General features: G+C 33.2%; 1 protein-coding gene across 5 annotated transcripts in view; it reads right to left on the bottom strand.

Annotated features, from left to right (window-relative positions):
- Positions 1-14,696, bottom strand: part of LOC142323062 (serine hydroxymethyltransferase, mitochondrial-like) — a 288,888-nt gene that overhangs the window by 12,723 nt on the left and 261,469 nt on the right. For 4 of the 5 annotated variants that reach the window (XM_075362187.1, XM_075362186.1, XM_075362188.1 and 1 more), the window contains one exon: positions 13,273-13,531. In XM_075362187.1, the coding sequence (XP_075218302.1) occupies positions 13,273-13,531 (259 nt within the window). Of the gene's footprint in view, positions 1-2,712; positions 2,902-13,272; positions 13,532-14,696 lie in introns of all 5 variants that reach the window. The other variant, XR_012756013.1, reaches the window with a different exon arrangement.

Genomic DNA, 14,696 nt, shown 5'->3' with positions numbered 1-14,696 from the left:
ACAACCAATGTTATAATTGACTTGGGATTAAGATAAATACCCAGAACATCTGGAAAACTCAAGAAGCCACCTGATCCTAGCAACAATACACGCCATCTATTAGCAGAAATACAACTGTATTGATATTTGGAAGAAATTGAAGGCTATCTGTGAGCATACAAACTATACTCCCATAAGTTACCTTCAATATGAACATGAGCTAACAGATACTCCAAGTGAAATTACAGAATTATTAGCCAATCAATTTGAAAAAGCCAATAAAACAGCAAGTTATGACGAAGGCTTCAAAAATAAAAAAAAAAAAACAGAACTTGGTCAACTAAATGTTGGAACCAAAAGGAATTTTTTTTACAATGTACCTTTCTAAATAGATTTGTGAAAGCGTTGGAGAAAACTGGTAATACAGCATCAGGTCCAGATGAAAAACATTATGAAATACATCAGAATGCTAAGCACTGCTGCAGAACTTAGATTGCTACAACCATATAACCTGATATGGCAGGATGGAATGTACTTGCAGCAGTGGAAGAAAGCATATATTGTTCCAATTCCAAAAAAAAGATAAAAATCTGATCGATCCCAATAGTTACCTTTTCATAAAAACATCTCCTTCCACAATTTGTTGCAGAGAGTACACATGAAAATGAAATGAGGCTTTCCTCGTCCAGGAAAGCCTTTGTCTTAGCAAGTGAAGAGATTCAGAGAGTCAAGTTTTGTGATATAGAAAAGAAGTATTGAACTATGTTTCCACCTAAGAGCTATGGACCAATTCCAAAATATTTGGTAATAAAGAAAAAAGAAGGGAATTTTTCTAAAATCAGTTCTTTTGTGACTCCTCGAGGGATCACGGAACCTGAAGGAGGACCTTTAAAGGAGAGAATGAAGACTGCAATGGGACTGTTTGTTGAGACCTGTCAATGATCTACAGATGTAGATAGTCAACAGTGATCTGAGTAGCTCTGGCTACTCAAAGCTAAGATGGGACTCAATGACACTGAGGTTGCAACACAGGTATGCTAAATACTTCCAAGGGTGTCGCTGTGTGCAGGGACCACACAAAAGAAGAAATCATCAAGGAGCTTCATAAACAAGGAGTTATTGCATGTTGACAATTAAATGCCCAATGCAAAGTTGAAGTCTTACCATCCATGTCACATGTCCTGAGGTTTAACAAACTTAGGTGTCCTAAAAAAAAAGGGTAGATTTCATAGGGTAGATATTTGTCCATTCATCCCAATATGATTACAGTGTTTTGGATGTTAGAAATTTGGACACAAAGCAGTGCGATGCACAAGAAAACAAATCTGTGCTTATAGTGACTCATTACATCCTGATGACTGGTGCAGGGATCCACCGATTTGTGTAAACTGTAGTGTACATCATACTGTGAGATCATGAATCTGTCTGAAATATAAGAAAGAAGTAGCAACACAGGAGATAAAGACCATTCAAAGGTCAGCTACTTTGAAGCTAGAAAAATCTGCTTAGCAAATTGCCAAAGATCACATCTTATGTACAGGTTGCTGCCACTCCTGCAGTCTCCTTTAAACCAAAGAACATGATCTCTGAACTGGTGTCAGCCTTAGTAAATATAGTTGAATGCATCATTAATCGACCAATTAGGGATAGCAGCCCAAAGCAATCACAGATAAAAATAGATATGATAAAACAAAAGAGCTCTTCTCAACCGAAAAATGAGCCTTCAACCAATCCCAAGGCAAAGGAAAGCAAAACGAAAATGCAGAAACCAGAAGACAAAGTAAAAATTGAAAAAACTTCCAATCCAGGGAACTGAGAAGAAAATATAAAATATTTCAAAAAGAGGATATTGCATGACCAAAAATGTAGCCCCCAAGGCCTTTAAGTGAGAGAGCAAGCATTTCAGCCACCCATCGCTTTAGCGGGAAGTGCATTGAGTATCAACTCTGATGCACTGCTCACCGCACCATCTGAGCCGGTATAATCTGATGTCAGTAGCAAAACATCCTCTGTAATTTAATGCAGAGAATTGGAAGATTCCATCTCCGAGGCCTAATAAGAAATCTCAGAATTTGACATAGAAATCTTCAGGATAATGGAAAAAAGAAGCAAAAAAGGAGAGCCTAAAGGTAAACCTAGGCAATAGAAAATAAGAATGTTAGAATAAGACAGTTCATAATTTTATGAACTTTTGACAAATTTTATGAACGAATGATTTTTTTAATAATTGTATGACTGCAATTGTTTTGATAAATTTGACATTTCTTTAGAAATGGATTGCTGTTTTTCAAGAGGTAAGATCCCTTGTCATCTTGTGTTCTTTTGAGGTTTTTAATGTGCTATGACAAGTCTATTTCTGGATGAACTGTCTAACTAAACTAGTTTTCTGAATAGTGATGATTTCATCAGGAAGAAAAGAAATCTCTTTTCTTCCTGATGAAATTTTTTTTTTGTTTGGGAAAAGGGGACTAACATCCATAGTAATCAATCGATTCCTGTACACCCACAAGAAAAAAATAAGGATGGCCTCCAGATTTCCCCTTACAGCTCCATGAAGAAACCCTAACTAACAGGGAAGCTGAGTGACATATTTTAATGTGAAGAAAGTGCACAGAACAGTAAATAAAACCATGCTGTATGCACTAGTTCTATCAGGGAATGTATATAACAGGGGAACATTGAATATAAATATGATACTAAACTACAATATACTACAAACTACAAAAGACTTACTTGGTAATGCGGCAAACCAAAAACACTAAAATGCAAGTCACTAGAAAGAAAGGCTATTCAGATATACTCATTACATCATTGGATTTAATATGAAATATATCTATCAGCCAACCATACTCATTTAGTCTGATAATACATCTTGCTAAAGGGATCCAACTGCTGTTGTTAAACCATTTAAACAGGTAGTACCTATAAGAACGAATAACAGGAATACATAAGGTTATATTTTTCATATCACTCAACAACCCCATTGATAGTTTTATGGGCAAAGACAACTTCTTGCACAGTGCGCCTGACCTTGAGCTACTGCATCTTCCATAATCAGCACTCATCCTTGTAGTTTTCAAAGAAGAGATACTAAAACGAAGATGCAGCATACAGAGTAGTCACTTCTGTAATGCTTCTATACTACTGCAGGTACAGTCCCTATCATAATTCCAGATGACAGCACAATATTAGAGAATAGGTCTAACAATAATCTTATATAAGTGCAAGATTGTATTTGCATATTGGAAATGCCGACCAAGCCAAACAAGTAAACCAAGATTCCTTCTGGACTTGAAGATTTTTTACTTACATACTCATTGAAAATTAATTTTGGATTTAACCTCAAGATCAGAAATATCTTTAACACTCTGCGTAAATTGCTGCCAATCCTGTAAATATGTATTTTGTCAGAAGGATTTTTCTAGAGTAGGTTACAAGAGTGTTTTGCCAAGATTAAGCAGCATTCTAAGAGGTGTGTTTTTTAAGTAAGGGCCGTTTTCAATTTTCCGCCATTAGATGCAGTGGAAATTGATGACGCTAGTGTAGCATGTTTATTTATATCAATGATCATCTGTTTGTGACAATAGGTTAACATTATTCATGTTAGTTGCTGTGTACAGCCCGGCTGAAATGAGTACTACAATAAATAATCCTGCGAGTTGTGAAGTGCAATCAGTAATTCATTATCTACTGGCAAAAAACAAATCTGCTACTGATATTCATAGAGAAATTGTCGATGTTTTTTGATCCAGTGTTATGTGTGAAGGTAAAGTTCACCAATGGTGTTGTTTGCTTCATGGAGGAAGAATGTAATGGTTGCCCAACTGTCATCACAGATGATTTAACTGAAAATGTGAGTGCAAAAATCCATGTAAACAGAAGGCTTACTGTTTTTCAATTATCGATTGAATTAACTTTTGTTTCGTGATCAGTAGTTTACAACATTTTAACTGAAAAACTGGGTTACAGAAAGTTATTTTCCAGATGGGTATCAAAATGTTGACAAAAACACACAAAGAAAAGTGTTGCTGCAGCTCAAACATTTTTGAAACGCTATGAAAATGAAGGCGATGAGTTATGGAAACACGTTGTGACCGGTGATGAAACTTGGATATTTTATTCAAATGTTGAGACACAGCAGCAATCAGTGCAATGGCGGCATTCAATATCCCCAAACCCCAAAAAGTTCAAGCGAGAAAGTTCAATGAAAAAGCTTATGGCTACAGTTTTTTGGGATGCAGAAGGGATATTTGATTGAATTTCTTGAATATGGAAGAACTGTTAATGCTGATACGTACTGTGAAACGCTTACAAAACTTAAGATATTCAATTCAAGACAAAAGACACAGGAAACTAACCGATGGAATTTTGTTTTTCCATGATAATGCAAGACCTCACATGGTACACAAAACCACAGAAGAATATTGTGATGATTTCATTGGGAAATCTTCAAACATCCACCTTACAGTCCAGATCTTGCACTGAGTGATTATTACCTTTTTCTCCATTTAAAACAATGGCATGCATCGCAGAAGTTTGAAGATAATAAGGAATTGCAAAACAGAGTAATTAATTGGTTTAGATCTTAAACAGAAAAATCCTTAAGTAACGGAATACTGAAGCTGGTAAGCTGATATATATATATATATAGAGAGAGAGAAAGAGAGAGGAGAGAGAGAGAGAGAGAGAGAGTTTAGTTTGTTATAATAAAGTTTTTTCTTTTTTTCTATTTTGCTTATTTCTTTTTTTATATCAAAACAGCTCTTACTTAAAAAATATGCCTCATATCATCAACTGACCATTTATGAATTATATCAATATCAGATTGCAAAACCTCATGATCAAAATAACTGTTAACCCTAGCCATGATTTTAAGGTCATCAGCATATAATAATGCCTTAGAGAAATAGTCAGTCCAATATAATCCATAAACAAAATAAATAACGAAGGGCCAAGGTTGGAATTAGGTATCCCAGATACAGCCTTAAACTCATCTGAGAATCTCCCTAAAACATTCACATGGAATGGTCTATCTGCAATATAGCTCTGCAACCACATCAACATCATAGCACCAACACCCACACAGCCAAGCTTCAACAGAAGTAAATCATGAGACATAGTGTCAAACGCCTTATGAAAGTCGAAATAAATGACTTTGACTTATTTATGGGATTCCATTTCTGGAGCAGTAAACAGTAGCATGTTGCTTAAATTAGTTGTTGTAGATTTACCTACATGGAACCCATACTGAATTGAATGGACTATCTTCTCTAGCAAAGTATTAAAATGCTGGTAAACTGACTTTTCAAATACTTTGACAACAATATTGATATCAAAAATTGGATGATAATTATTCATAGACTGAGGGATTACCATTTTTTGGCATTGGTGGAACAAGTGCACATTTCCAATCAACTAGGAAAATACCAGATTGCAGACTGAAATTGTACATCCAACATAAAACAGAAGCAATTAATTTAGAGATGCCCTTAATAATAAATGCTGGGACATATGTCAATACCAGCTGCAGTATGGGAACACAGCATCTAAATAAAAGATTCAACATCTTCAGTCGTTATAATTGGAATATTAACAGTAATGTAATTGACAAATGACCCAAAATCCACTCTCCAAACATCTGCTAGACAAGGCTTGTAAATTGATTGAAATTGCCTCCTAAATACTTCACACATATCTTCTGCATCAACAATAGTTCAATTACCGACTTTAAGTGGGTGAACTCCACTGGAGTCCTTCAGCACAGATTTTACACAATGAAATAACTTTTCTTATAATACACTCTCAGCCAACTTGGCTCTCTTTAAGACATCATTTTTATACAGAATTTTAGCCTTTTTTTGCAATTCTGAAAATTTATGATAATAGACCAGACACCCTGCTTTTTTATACTTTCTGTGAAAAAAAACTGCTTTTTATTTAGACAACTAATTAAGTTAAATGAAAGCCATATGGGAAACCCTTTAGATTTGGGTCTACATAAAGGAATATTCTTTCACATACAAGAAGAAAGAATATTATTAAAAGCAGAAATGGCCTCATTACCATCAGATGACTGATAAACATTACTCCAATCAGCTTGATTTACCGTATGGTAAAGATGAAGATAATCACCTTTCATATAGTTTAATGAATTAACAACACTATTACATAGAACAATTTCACTAATATAGATGTTAACTGAGAGTGTATCATGCAGCAGATATGGAAAAACAAGATGGTCAGCCTCCAACTGGACACTGACATTATTATTAGATAAAATGAGTGAACCTCCAATAGGTAAATGAAAATATACTGAACTAAGTTAAGGTCATCCACAAAATTGAACAATATATGACTTCTTCTTAGTGTAAAAGTGGGCTCCACACATTTACTATTCCATTTTATATTTGGGGCATTAAGATCACCAATAACAATATTATAAGAACTAATGTCAATTTTAAAAACTAAACTACCAAAATACTCTGATATGATCTCAGGCTTAATATCAGGACTTGAGTAGTGATTCCCAAGAAGATTAACCCCTCCAAACAAATTTACTTCCACCCAGATGCATTCATTAAAGGCTTCTAAATCACGGCACCTAAAGGAAGCTATATTGGAATGCACTACAAGTACCACTCCACTACCATTCTTGCCTGATATAAAGAAGTTGCTATCAGCCCTATAAACATTGAAGTGGTTTGAAACATAATCAGAATTCAAAGAAGAGTCATTAAATGCTGATTCTGTGAAAGCAATAACATTGTATGGGCTCGCAGCAACAGAAACAAAAAATTCATCTGCCTTAGATTGGAGACGCCTAACATCCTGATAAAATATCCTCAAATTATATATATATCTTCACCACCAATTAGAAAGTTTCTGTCCTCCTCCTTGGACTTACATTAACAGAAGACATAATTTCTGCTCAGATCTTAATGAGTCATAGAATGGAAAAATCAAAGTACCAGATGGTCACTTATCAGCAGACTTTCTCACATGACTTTCTCAAAGTGCTTATCAGGAAGAACAAGATGAAAAAAATTATATCCTTCTTTCTTGGTTCTAAGCTTATCTCGTACATCAAAATCAACTGATTCCCTCACCAGATTTCTAACGATATTAGATGAAGTAGAGGAATAAAATCTAGTAATAAAATTTTCTCTATTTTTGGGTCTTACTAGATTGGTGTTGTCACTGGCAGTTCCAAAAGCAGCTTTTTTTATTCACCTTAGTCGGTCTATCCTCAACCTCATTACCTAAGTATGTAAGAGGGCAGCAGATTGTAATAGCTGAACCAATAAAGTATGGATGAAAATATTTATAAGAAATGACTGATCAAGGTTAAACCATGAATTGTTGGTTCTTTTAGCTATTCTGTAGAGAATACCAGAGCTAATCGTGCTGATAAAACCACAGCCGATTGCCTAGCTTCAGACCAGCCGAGTCAGCAGACAAGTCCACTGCTCAACTCAACAAAAAGGTAGGACATACTGATCTTGTGTGATAAACAGCCTTCTGAGCAGAACTGCCAAATACAGAGAATATAGTTACAACTGAAAAATGTGGTGGATAACCTAGCTAAAGATTATCTGGCCTGAAGATGGTGTTAGTATTATTACTATTATTATCATCTCTATCAGCATCTCTCCACCCAATCAGACAAACAGAAAGAAAACAATGGTCGGTGCCTGGGGCCAGAGGCTGAAAAGCAAAGATAATAATAATCCAGTGTTTACATGGTGGAGCTCATTGCTATACAACAAACTCTTCACTACACAGAACATTTCTACTAAGAGAGAGTCTTATATGTTCAGACTCTCTAGTGTACAAACTGCTATTCAGATCAAGAACACTGAGGATGTCCTTATCGCAAACATCCCGTCTATTCCATATATATTAAATCAATGGGGACAGTGATACCTATTTTTATGGACTCCAGGGCATGCTGGTATCTCAGGAAATGAAAGCTCAGATGAAGCTGCCAGAATGACAACAACTTGTGAGAGTATGGATGTAATCCCTATTTGTGGGGCAGATGTTGAAATCATCGAACATGATCAGAAACATGTGGAATGATGAATGGAGAAGGCTAAATACAAAATTAAATGTAATTAAAACTACTCCATATAAATGGAAGAGTGATGTGAAACTGACTCACTGAGAATATGTGGTAGTGACCAGACTCAGAAGTGATCACACATGAATAACAAATTCACATTTGTTAATCGGTAAAAAATACCATTGTGCAGTGTACGTGATAAAGAACTTACTATTAAGCATCTACTTGAAAAGTGAACAATTATATGAAAACCTCAGAAAGATATATGAAAAAGAAGCAATATTGCTGCTGATTTAGAAAATAGCAAAGAAGAAAGAGTAGTTGCCTATCTACATGCCAGCAAACTACTAATGAGTTCATACTACATCTTCAACAAAGTCAGTATGAGTTAGGTTTGACTGAGAATCCTCTACGTGAAGACACTTTCACTTGAACGTGCAGTTCTTAAATTTATATGGTACTATCAAGATTCTTTTTTTGTGTATTTTATTTTACTGTGCTTAATGTTTTAGTTTCATTTTTCTTTTTTATGTAAATGTCAGGGCTCTTTACATCCTGTAAGATTTAATGTGTGTGTTTTGTTTAAATGTTTCATGTTATGTTTATTTTTTGTGTTTTAATTAAAATGAAAAGACACACCCTTACATCTGACAATCCTCCTGGTGATTTAATTCTTTTTTTAAAAATTTGATGAGGGCTATGATCTTAGAAGTCTACGCCCATATAATGCAAAAAAGATATAATAAAAATTATAATAGTTTTATTGTCATCTTTTACAAAGTACATATTTCTAATATTTCTATTTAAATTAATCATTTGATATAACGTAGAAAAAATAAAATAATTGCTTATTCTAAAGGAAATTAACAACAGTACTGAACAGTTTACTAAATATTGCTCATATTAGAACAGGTCCAACTAAAACAACTTTTGAAAAAAAAAATAGATTTTTTCGAGTATCTTCTAACACCATCACCTTTTTCTTCTTCTTATCTGGTATTGCATGCAAAGATGTGTTATACACTGACATCTAGCTACGTTACACTGTCGTTCTTCAGTAATTTTTATTAACCTCCAAATTCTTCCTCTTAGTATCACCTTAAAGTTTTGTAGCTGCTACTTGCTTGGTCTCCATCTTTCAATCTTTTGTTCCTGTTTAGCCTCCAGTACTTACCGTTCAGATAATACTTCAGAGGATGAATGAGAATGACATGTATGAGTGTAAATGAAGTGTAGTCTTGTACACGACCATTCCTGAGATGTGTGATTAATTGAAACCCAACCACCAAAGAACACCGGTGTCCACGATCTTGTATTCAAATCCGTGTAAAAATAACTGACTTTAGTAGGACTTGAACGCTGGAACTCTTGACTTTGAAATCAGCTGATTTGGTAGGACATGTTCACCACTAGACCAACCCAATGGGTTGCTTGGTTTCCATCTAGACTTCTTTTTCACCACCCAAATCAATATTTTTGATGCTATTAATCACTGATCTTCGTTACTAAACTACTATATATTTGACCATTCTATCTTACTTGAAAAACTCTATATTTTTTATCCCTTTTACTATTGTATTCCTTTCATAATCTTTCTAGTGAAAAAAAAGATCACCAAGCGAAAAGATAGATTATAACACATTTAGGATAAATTATGTTCATCCTGTTTCAGAGGAATTTTGTTTCTTTCCTTTCAGTTCAGTTTCCTCTTACTCTGCAGTAAACTAGAATTCCAAAACTGAAAAATAATCATGTCAGAAAATTCAAACAGTTTAATTTTCCTGAAAGAGAAATATACCTAACATGTAGTTAGGTATTAATAGCATCATGTACCGATCACTACTATTTAATGTGAAAAATATTCATGTCTGAGGATTTCTCTAAGATACAAATATTTTTTGACTGAACTTAGTATATGTTATCCACCTCTGTGGCAGAGTCAACTTTCACAAAAGATGAAATATTTCTATCAAAAGGTAGAAAAATCATGAAACATTGGTGACGTAAATAGTATATGTTCTGTAAAGTACATATATAAACAACGGAATGCAGATTATCTGAACATTGATTTTCCAGGTGTCCAACTATTCAGACTGCTTACATCCACATTTAATTTTAAAATAGTACATTATGCAACAAGCCTAAAATAGTAGCCATTAATGCATGCGTGACAGTAAGTTATGACATGAGCTTTGCCAAGGATCATAAACTTTGCATGAGTGCAGAAATGGCTATTATGGAGAGTTGCATACCATATATTTTCTATGGCTGTGAAAATATTGGGATCATCAATTAAAATCAATGATTTACATTGTTTATGGAATATCTATAAATAAATCTTTTAGAAAATACATTAAAACTATACATTTCTGTGGCAATAGGTTATTAGTCATAAGTTCTGCTTCTTTTTTTTTAATATTGTGCGGTGTTAATGAAATTCTTTCTCACAATTCAAAATAATTAATAAAAGGATAAACAGTGTAATATTGAAACAGTTACCTATTGGAGTATTTTCAAAGTAAACTCTGCTTGCTTACTAAATTGGATTAGAATCAAATTAAAAAATAGCTGATACATTAAACAATACCAGCTTCTGATTGGCCAGTGGTTGTAAACAGTAGGCTTTTGACCGGTTGAACTCCTATTTCATAATGACCCTCATTATGATACAGGTTCCAGCCACGTAATCCAAATATTATAATAGAAAAAATTAAAAGAGTATTTATCCGACCTAAAATACTACTCAAATATAGCTTTCCTTCAACAGGAAATTTAATTTTACTGTTTTTTGTTTTAATGGGATTTGTAATTAATTAATGTGTTTGCATTTTAAAAAACACAAAGCATATGTAAATATTTAGGCCTGTGTTAAACTAATTAAAAAATTAACTTCTGAAAAGATTGATGGAAACATATTAATTGGTCAAGCATTAACTAAACTATAATGTAATTATGTTTATTTTTATTCTGCTATCATATACAGTAGGTCAAAACAAATGACATCATTACCATATTCTTCGCTTATTCAAAGTTTCATAACTTTATGCAAGATAAGCTGTGTAATTTTCATGACATGATGAAATCACGCAGTTTTACTGACTGGGTATTTTAAGCCTAAACTGTTAAACTTCTATAAATTCACTGATCAGAGTCCCATACACATAATTAATTTAATTCTAGTGCTGTTAACATATGTCTCGATACTGTTAGCATTTGTTAACATCATGTCTGCAACAAAATGAAAATGAGTTCTTTTATTAATGAAAGAAAAAGTAGGGGTCTTGGTGTATCTTGTAAATCATTAGCAAATGAATACAGTATAAAAATAACTACTCCAAACATTAAGAAAAATACAGACACTATTAATTACGTGTCACAACTAAAAAAAGAACTAAATTTCTCTAGGAAGACAATGAAGAAAGTACCAAATGAAGAGGTGGATTGGGCTCTTTTCTGGTAGTCTGTTCAAAAGTGATCCCTTGGTGAGCCAATTTCTGGTCTGATTCTACTAGAGAAAACCATTATTTTTAACAAGCTAAATGAAGATGAAAATTTCAAAGTGAATACAGGATGGCTTCAAAATTTTAAACAGTGTCATGGAATCTGGCAATTTGAAATTCAAGAATAAAAACTATCAGCAAGTGATTTATTTCAACAATTTGATGATTCCTAGAAAGATTATGATGAATATTTTGTTTATAGCAGCGCCAAAATAGGTCTTGAATGAAAAGCTCTTTCTAAGAAAACTTTAGTGTCCTGCAAAGAATCAGCTCCAGGCTATGGAATGTTTAAAGAACATGAGACACTGTTGGTTGGTGGTGACGCTACTGGAGAGATCACCAATTAAATCTTATGCTAATTGGCAAATCAAAAAGACCAGAATTTTTTAGATTTGCAAGATAATTATTTCATTATAGAGGTTAAAAAATACCAGCAGATTACATGTAAAAATGGGAGTGATCTTTTGATCCTTCAGACCAGATTGCTTAGAAGAAGAGAATGAAAAAATCAAAGTTCTGTTTCTACCTGTAATTGTTACATTCATTTTACAACTAATGGGCCAAGGAGTTACTGTTACTCTGAATGCAATTACTGCAAAAAATTAATAAAAAAAACCTTCTTTTGGCTGTTAATGTACATGTAAGTGACAATATTAAGATGATCAAAGACATTAATTTGAAAGACTGCTGTTATATGGTGTTTGATGCATGAAATTCTGTTCAAATGATATTGCAAAAGCATGGAATAAAATTTTAAATAAAACAATGCCCAGTGAAACTGATGAAATGCATTTTGAAGATGTTACAAATATAAGGAAGTTCACAGAAGAAATACCAGAGTGTGCAGACTATAATCTTTGGGAGTGCTCATGAATAGATCATCAGCCATGACAATGATAAAGGGTACCAAATTTTGAGGAACAACAAGATTATGAGGCAGCTTTTTTTTTTACAAGATGATTAGCTAACAACCAAAGGAGAAGCTGATGACTTGCATCCAGGGCTGTCATATGAAAAAGCTCGTGAATGTTTGTTTATCACTATGGACTGGTTGGAGTGACAAAAAAATGCAATTCTACACAGATTTTTGTATAAAATTATTACATGATCTTGCACCTCTTAAACATATATCAAAATTAAAGCAATTATAATTTACAGAATTTTTTTAAGAAAAAATATTATCGCTTAAGTTTACTGTAATTTTTTAAGAAATGTTATTTTTTACAATACGTAGGAATTTCATAACTTTTATTCAATATAGATTTAATAGTGTTTTCTTATACTATTTTTAATAATTTTTTTAAATTACATTTTTTATAAAACAGTAGCATAGTAAATTTTAATTTCTTTCACACAATTTTTGAAAATTCTTATTAGAAAATTTCTATTTATTGGAGTTCTTCTAACACATTACCCCATCTGTTTATTTATTAAATTGCACTATGTTCTGAGTATTTTTTTTTTATTTTACTGAAATACATTTACCTTTTTATATTTTCATATTTTTATTAAGTGTGGTATTCATTAAACATTAGAATGATACATTCAGTATGTATGACAAACCTTTTTTAGTTTTCCAAATATCAAGATTCTGCTTGGAAAACTCCATCTGGATAATTTTCAGCATTCCACTATAATATAGCTAAAACAATTTACTTACAATTATTCATTTCTTAATGTGTAAAGAATAAAAGAAAAAAGAGGTCTTATTTACTACAAAACTATACTGACCGAGTCTGAGCCCACTAGGGGTCATGGCTGACTTATCTCCTGGACAAGCATTCTTATTAACAGTAATGTGTACTCTGTTACAGATCTGCTCTACTCTTGATCCATCAACCTTTCTTGATTTAACAAGATTTACTAGCACTAAATGATTGTCAGTTCCACCAGATACAAGGGTGTACCCTTTGCTAATCAGAGCTTTAGCCAACGCTTCAGAATTTAATAGCACCTGTTTCTGATACTCATGAAAATAATCAGCTTTAGCCTGAAATAATAGAGAAAATTTTTATAGAATTAATATTTGTGTACTTTAAAAATCACTTAAAAGGCAACAACAATCATTATGGTGCATACTGAAGTAGTGCCCAAATTCATTAGAAGAGTGTATGAAGTCAAGAAATCTTTTATTTTTCACAAAGAACAATATTTCCCTACACAAGATTTTTAATCAGTTTAATCAGTGAATACGGAAAGTAAGTTTTTATTTTAATAACAAGTATAACATGGAATAAACTTATGAAAATTAACCATAACAATCTTGTATTTTGTATTCAATTATAATATGAAGCCAAAAAATAATATAAAAAATGTCTATATTGCTATCAATTATGGATGGATCATTCTATTCACAGCTGTGATCATGTATTATGACATAATATAAAGACAATTCATATCTGAAGTTTAAAAATTGGAAAAACAATTACAATTTTATCAGAATTGGTAGAAGAAAAAGTTGTAGTTAGAAGCTATTATTCTTTAATATTATTTCTGAGTGAAAAATGTAAATAATGTAAGGTTTGTACCAAAAGTAACTGTACTGAAATTACAAGTTATCTCCTTCGAAATATGATCCTTGGGAAGTTACACAGCAGTTCTAACATTTCTTCCACTGTTCATAGCAGTACCAGAAGTCATTTTCCTTAAGTGTGTGTGCTCATCAGTTACAGTTTCTACTGTTCCAAAATGATGAACCTTCAACTTCAATTTAAACTTAGGTTAAAGGTAGAAACTGCACGAAGCTAGCTCTGGACTGTAGGAAGGCTGTGGAAGTAGGGGAATGCTTTTCTTCACCAGAAATTCTCAAATTGAAAGCAAGGTGTGAGCTGGCGCATTATTGTGGTACAGCACGCAATCATGAGCAATAACCATTCGGAGATGCTGGACCTGTTTTCGAAGTCTGACCAAGACTGTAAAAGGTGCTATTAACTGTCTATTCTGGAGGTACAAATTCTTTGTGTACAATGAAACTTCCACATTTTCATAGTTTGTTGACGAGGTTGGTCTTCCAGAACGACGGTCATCTTCAACATTTTCTCGGCCCTCTTTGAAAGCTTTGTGCCACTTATAAACCATAGTTCTTGATAGAGTGACATCTCCATAAGCTTTGGTTAAAGAATGAAATGTTTCTGTGACAGAATTGTTGAGTTTCA

This window comes from Lycorma delicatula, chromosome 4, assembly GCF_047948215.1.
Source record: "Lycorma delicatula isolate Av1 chromosome 4, ASM4794821v1, whole genome shotgun sequence".
In the NCBI taxonomy this organism is placed as follows: domain Eukaryota; kingdom Metazoa; phylum Arthropoda; class Insecta; order Hemiptera; family Fulgoridae; genus Lycorma; species Lycorma delicatula.
The sequence above is the reverse complement of the archived record's forward strand: the minus strand, read 5'-3'. Positions and strand labels throughout refer to the sequence as shown.